Source organism: Lolium perenne, chromosome 4, assembly GCF_019359855.2.
Source record: "Lolium perenne isolate Kyuss_39 chromosome 4, Kyuss_2.0, whole genome shotgun sequence".
NCBI lineage: Eukaryota > Viridiplantae > Streptophyta > Magnoliopsida > Poales > Poaceae > Lolium > Lolium perenne.
The window spans coordinates 179,211,092-179,217,871 of record NC_067247.2 but is presented as its reverse complement, the minus strand read 5'-3'; the positions used below and the strand labels follow the sequence as shown (position 1 = coordinate 179,217,871).

The following is a 6,780-nucleotide window of genomic DNA, read 5'->3' as shown; positions in this document are numbered from 1 at the left end:
TGATTTTGCGGCGGCGTTTGGGGATGCAATCAAACAGCGCGGGCGCGATCTCGCGAGCAGCCCGGCCATCGATCCATCGGTCTTCCCAAAAGAGCGCCTGCTGACCGTTCCCAATGACCATGCTGGTGGAGGCGAAGAAGATCGCGCGCTCCTCGGCCGAGAATTGCAGGTCCAGGTCCCTCCAGGCGCGCCTGTTGTCGGTGCGGGCAAGCCATAGCCAGCGCAAGCGCAGGGCCAGGCCAGTCCGTTCGATGTCAGGAATGCCGAGGCCGCCGTGGGTGAGAGGCCGGCACACTCGTTTCCAATTGACATGGCAGTTGCCGCCCTTGGCCTCTCTCTTTCCTTCCCATAGGAATCCCCGCTTGATCTTGTCGATGAGCTTGAGGGTTTTCTTTGGCGGTGCAAGGACTAGCTGTTGGTGGATCGGGATAGCGCTGATCACGGCCTTGACCATGGTCGCCCTTCCTGCCTTGGTCATAAGCTTGGCTTTCCAAGTAGGCAGGCCGGCAGCGGCGCGCTCAACCAGCGGTTGCATCTGCGCAGCTGTGGGCCTCCTCAGGGTCAGCGGGATGCCGAGGTAGGAGATGGGAAGATCGACAATGGGACAGCCTAGTTCTTGGGCCACCGGCGTGGCATTGTCCTGGTCGCAGCGAATAAGCGTGGCCGAGCTCTTGGAGTAGTTGACCTGCAGGCCAGAGGCGCGGCCAAATAACTGCAGGATCTCGCGCACGGCAGTGACGTCCTCCAGCGTGGGGCAGCAGAACAGGACCACGTCGTCGGCGTAAAGCGAGAACGCGGGGACGGCACGCGTAGGGTGTAAACGCTGCAGGATTCCAAGATGGGCAGCGCGTTGGATGAGGCGGCCCAGGGCATCGACTCCGAGGACGAAGAGTTGGGGCGAAAGAGGGTCGCCCTGTCTCAGTCCACGGCGGTGCCATATGGGAGGGCCCGGCTCGCCATTAATCAAAACCCTCGTGCTCGACGAGGAGAGCAGTACCGCGATCCACTCCAGGAAGCGATCTCCGAATCCATACTGCCGTAGCGCTTCGAAGAGGAAGGGCCACGAGATGGAATCGAAAGCGCGCGCGAGATCGAGCTTGAGAAGGATCCGAGGTGCTCCGAGCTGGTGCAGGAGGCGTGCGGATTCTTCACCAGGAGGAAGTTGTCGTGTAGGCTCCGACCGCCGATGAACGCGTTCTGGTTGGTGCTGACCAGGCCGTCGAGGTGCGGCGCTAGGCGAAGGGACAGCGTCTTGGCGAAGAGCTTGGCGATCAGGTGATGAGGCTTATGGGCCGGTAGTCACCCAGGGCAGCCGCGTCCGCACGCTTGGGAAGCAGCGTCATAAGCACCTGGTTGAGGCGATGGAACCCTCTGCCGCGCAGCTCGAAGAGCTGCTGGAACACGTCGACGACGTCCTGCTTGACAGTGGTCCAACACGCACGAAGGAATTCCGCGGTGAAGCCGTCGGGTCCAGGTGCCTTGCGGGCCGGCATGCGCTTGACGGCGTTCCAGATCTCGTCGACGGAAAAGGGGGCCTCAAGAGCGTCCAGGCTGTCCGTGGGCTCTATGAGCTGTGTGAAATCCAGCGTGCAGTCCCGCGCGACATTGGTGCCCAGCAGGCCGTCGTAATGAGCGAAGGCAGCCTCGGCGATGGCGGCTTGATCAGTGATCGTCTGGTCGCCGACCCGGATGGCGTAGATCCTATTCTTTTGTCTCCTGTAAGTGCACTGCTGATGGAAGAATGCCGTATTGGCATCGCCGTCGCGGAGGCAGGCGATCCGCGCACGCTGACGAGCGATGGTGCGGTCTAGGGACGCCAGCCCTAGATAGGTGGCCTTAAGCTGCCTGTGCAGCCAGATCTCGTGCGCGGATAGGGCACGGTCCTCCTGGGCTTTGTCGAAGCGGAGGATAAGATCCCTGGCGATTGCCATGCGCATCCGGACGCTACCCACCGTCTTCGAGCTCCAGCTGGTGAGGCTGCGCGCCGTGGCGTGCAGGCGCAGCCAGAGTCGCTGGAAGGGGTCAGCATGGTGGACAGAGTTCCAGGCCGCGGTGACCGTGTCGTGGAACCCGTCCAGGCGCAACCAGAACTCCTCAAAACGGAAACGGCGATGGCTAGCAGGCACGGGCGAGCAATCCAGCAGTAGCGGAGAGTGGTCAGAGACGACGGAGGCGAGGCAGCGCAGGTGGCATTCTGCGTGGCTTTCTTCCCAGTCCGTGGTGCAGAAGAAGCGATCAAGGTGCACGAGCGTGGGCGGCGATTGGCCGTTGGACCAGGTGTATCTTCTACCGTTGAGGTAGATCTCCTTGAGTGCCAGGTCATTGAGCACGCGGCGGAAGCGTCCGATCATGCGCCGGTTTAGGTTAGAGTTGTTCTTGTCGCCGTCGCGGTAGATGAGATTAAAATCTCCGCACAGCAGCCAAGGCCCGGGGCACGCAGCGCGGACCTCGCGCAATTCCTGGAGGAACGCGATCTTGTCGGCGTCAGTTTGGGGTCCGTAGACAACCGTGATCCACCAGGGAGTGCCGCCGGGCGTACAGACCTTGGCGGAGAGCGTGTGGGCGGTGAACTCCGGGTCAGAGATCGAGACAACCGTGCTCTTCCAAGCAAGAAGAATGCCGCCGCGCGTGCCGATCGCTGGCAAGTACACGTAGTCGTCAAACTCAGAGCCAAGCATCTCAAGGACAACCGACGAGTAGACAAGCTCCATCTTAGTTTCTTGCAGGCAAACAACGGAAGCGTCGGTGGTATCAATCAGCGAGCGAATGGCGGTGCGACGGGCGCGAGCGTTAATGCCGTGCACGTTCCAGTTAGCAATCTTAAGGCCGTGATCCATGGGGAAGAGATCGACGGTGGAGAGACACTAGCGCGGCTAGACGAGGACCGGCCCACCAGGGGTGGTGGCAGCATCCACCGAAGTAGCGATCGGCGGCATCTCACGGTCAACCAGGGCAGCCATGGCCGTGAGGCCGGTGAGCGGGATTGGCGCCGCGAACATGCCTTCGTAGGTCTTCATCTCTTCCGCAGTGATCCTCTGGTTGGCCCCGATGATGCCAAGCGAGCGCAGGACGTGCATGTGGGCGCGTCGCTCAGTCGTGGGCGGCACGGCGGTAGCGGCACATGCGGAGCGTCCCCGGCGCGGCGCGAAGTTGAGCGCGGGCCTCTGTCTGCGGCGCCTCGGCGTGGGCAGAGCGGCGGTGAGGTGCTTGGTGGCCGCCGTGAGGAAATCGCCAAGCGTCCATGGCTGCGGCGGGCATGGTCTCCGGCGGCGCATGGTGATCGGCGGCGAGGCAAACCTCGCAGCTGGCCGCGGAGTGGGCGTGCATGCAGCCGCGAGGGAGGCCGCCGTGGGCTGCGCGGAGGCCTGTGCTTCGTTGGAGGGCCCATCATACGCATCCACAGGAGTTGGGCGGCGCAGGATCGTGGGCGGGCTCTCACAGGTGTTGGGCCGTGGGCTTGCTTGGTTGTTGGTGGCATCGGGAGACGTCATGGCTGACGGTGCGGCGGTGGCGTTGCCGCCAACTTTGTCCGCAACGGCACGGTCAACAGAAGGCTCCAAAACCTCGGTCGAAGGAGACGAGGTAACAATGCCAAGGCCCGATAAAGGATCTGCAGCAGGGAGCGGTGGGTCCAGCGGCTGCGTCTCCAGCACGAAGCTGGGCGTGGGTTGGTCGCCGCACTGATCCCGGGGCACGCTTTGCGAAAGCGCGTCAGGCTCCTCCTGTCCATGCACACAAGCCGACAGAGGGTTTGAACGGCCGGTGGCGTCCGGTGTGCAGGGAATCTCTGATTCGGCGAGTGAGGCTTGGCCATCTGTCCCTGGGGCGGGCCCTGGGCTCTGCGGCGCTGATCCTGTCGGGGACGCAGCTATCTCTGCAGCAGGCTTTGGCAGTGGGCCCGTGTCAGCATCCTTCTTTTTCCAGCCCCATCTCTTTCCCTTTTTGGCATGGCGACAAGAACGGCGGGCCCGGCGTTGGCGCGGCCACGGATCGATGGTCCTGTCCAGCACCGGTGGCAGCGCGCCGCCGCGCGACGGCCGCCGGTGGGGGGGCCAAGCGGACATGGCGAGGCCGTCAGCCCGGACATGAGGGCCTAGGTCCATGGTGCCGAGGCCGTCAAGGGCCATGCCATCCACGCGGCCATCAGGGGTGTCGGCGGCGCGGCGACGCTTGCGTCCTCTCCTTCTGTTGCGCGGGCGACCGTCGCCGTTGCCACGCGCACCATCCTGGTTCGCGGCGCCGCCGTTGGCATCGGTGTCCGGGGCCTGGGTGGCTTGGCTGTCTCCCACGGCGACGGCGTGCACGATCTCGACGCTGATGGGGTAGGTGAGGGTCTTGACCTGCGGCGCCTGAGATGGCACGCGCGACGGGACCAGCTCAACGACCTCCAGAATGGCATGGGTGCGAATGTCGGCGGGGTTGTGGGCGCGGACGGGAGCGGGTGTCGGGGTGAATCTTCTCAATCCAGCAGCTTGGGGCGAGGAGGTGCTCAGCCGTGGATAGCTGCCAGGCTTGGGGAGGGATTCCGCGGCGGGCAAGCTCGACGTGATATTCAAACCTTCCCGAGCCGGCGTGGGCGAGCTTGCACCATGGCCGCATCATGAGGGAGAACGCAGGACAGCTGACGAAGTGATCGCCAGTGATCCGCGCCTTGATCTGCATGCTGGAGAAGATGACGAGGAAGTCCTCGGGGTGGTGAATGTGCACCGTGAAGTCACCCGGCGATAGCTCGAAGGAGGCGTGCAGCAGGTCGGCGACGTCGTCGATGCTAACGGCCGGGCGGGTGCCGGTGATGGTCGCCAGCATGGCGCGCTCAAGCATGCGCTCGGACTCCTCCATCTCGACGGAGCGTGACACGATGACTCGCGTCGGGGCCGGGGTCGCGAGGGCGGTGAGCGGCGCGTGCGTAGTGGCCGGTGGTGGGGGCGGCGGCGGCGGAGGGGTGGTGTGGCGCGTCGGGCCGAGGAGCGCCGCGCGCGCTCGGCCTCGCGTCGGGCCTGGCGTTGCCGGGGCCCGCACTCCCAGGACTCGTGGCCGGGGAGGAGGCACTTGCGGCAGCGCACCTTGTTGGTGCAGTCGCGCACGATGTGCCCGGGCTCGAGGCACTGGAAGCAGAGGCCGGCGTCCTCCACAAGCGAGGGGCTGCGGCGGGGCCGAGGCGGAGAGTGACGCGCCTCAGGGCGACGGGGGCGGCGGTTGTGGTACCTGCGGCGCGGCTGTTGGAAGCCATCGGCGTCGACGGCGGGCCCGTGGTTGACCCGGTGCACCTTCGAGCGGGGCGAGGCGGGTGGCGGCGGGCGCCTGCAGGCGGTGGCGGCACCGGAGGGTGCAGCGGCAGGGGTCGGCGCGGCGGCGGGGCTTGGCTGCGCCGCGGCGGCGCGCGCGACGTCGGAGTAGCTGCGCGCGCAGGAGGACTCGCTGTCAGATCTTCGCCAGCGGAGGCCGTCTGCGGAGCAGGACGCGTCGGAGGCGGAAGCGGGGGAGGCCATGACGGGGAGGGGCGGCCGGCGGAGAGCAACATCGGCGGCGGGGCTCCGGTGGTGGTGGGAGGCTAGGCTAGGCTAGGAGCGGTGGGAGCGGGGAGAGCCATCGTCAGCTTTCCTCGCACATCTCATTATGTTGCATTAAACATTGGTACTTGTTCGAAATGGTTATTAATTATAATCTCTTTTTTTTCAATTACATCAGCTTACTTCTGTACATGATCTTTACTTGCTTCTAATTTTCACATGTGCATGAGAAAATATTTTAGATCTTGCATTTAAATGGTTTGCATACTGATTAAGTATATGCTGCTTGCATGAATTTGCATACATATTGTACGAATGCCTTATCTGGGTTGAGTTTTGTTACAGATTTACATGGTGATAGCTCCAACGTGCCACCACATCATGATCAAATCAAGAAGATTGGGGGAGTTCCAGGTTAAGGAAAGCTATTCTGGCCAATAGACCGTGGTAATGCCTCACACATTTGATTTACTGCATAGTAATATAATGCAGTAATTTGGCATGTATTCTATTACTTTTGCTCTTATGTTTTGTACATTCTGATTCTATTACTTCGCAGGTTCTTGGTTACACCTGGAATGAACATGCTAAGAAGTTTTTCCATGGTGCTGAGATGTCAATGTACAAGATGGAAGTACTTAATAAACATGCTTAGAAAGTCTGGACTGATCAGAAATAAAATCATAGTATGATGGCCAACAGTCTCATAGGCTAACTTGTGTTTTTTCTGTCGTGTTACTAACTTCACTTTGATAACAGGTTCTTCTTTGAAATAGGCTTTCGCCCCGCTATATTAATATAGCAAACGACCCGATACAACGAACGCGCTGGTGCCGCAGCACAACACCAAGCCTAAAAGGAAACACAAGAGAAAAGAAAAAGAAAACAAAGCCGACACCGGCAGCTTGACAAGAACAAGAAAGACTCGCAACCGCTGCGCCCTCCAGAGAATGCTACCACACTCCTAGCACGCCGAAGCGCCGCGTATCAAGCAACACCTTCAACAAGGAAAGTGACGACGACGCCACTGCTGCCCGGACTGGTCCTAGGGTTTCCCCCGATACGCGGAAGGGAGTGGGGAGGAGGGACTACCGACGCCCTTCAGGAAGGCAAGGCGACACCCGCAGGCGTCACCGCGTCAGTGTCGGGCCTGCCGACAAGATTTCTCCCGTCCCCCAACCCACAAACCCGGACGATACGACGTGCTCCACCCGACTTGCCGCCCACCAGCACACGCCACCGCGACCTTGAAGCCATCCTGACTGTCTCG

The 6,780-nt window shown here is 61.9% G+C and overlaps 1 protein-coding gene across 1 annotated transcript; it reads right to left on the bottom strand.

Moving 5' to 3' along the window:
- Nucleotides 1-1,944: 1,944 nt before the first annotated feature.
- LOC139839211 (uncharacterized) lies at nucleotides 1,945-2,837 on the bottom strand. The gene is made up of 2 exons (XM_071829263.1): nucleotides 2,037-2,837; nucleotides 1,945-1,977 (listed from the first exon to the last, which is right to left on the bottom strand). The coding sequence occupies exons 1-2, from the start codon at nucleotides 2,835-2,837 to the stop codon at nucleotides 1,945-1,947; spliced, it is 834 nt and encodes a 277-aa protein (XP_071685364.1).
- Between the last annotated feature and the right edge of the window lie 3,943 nt (nucleotides 2,838-6,780).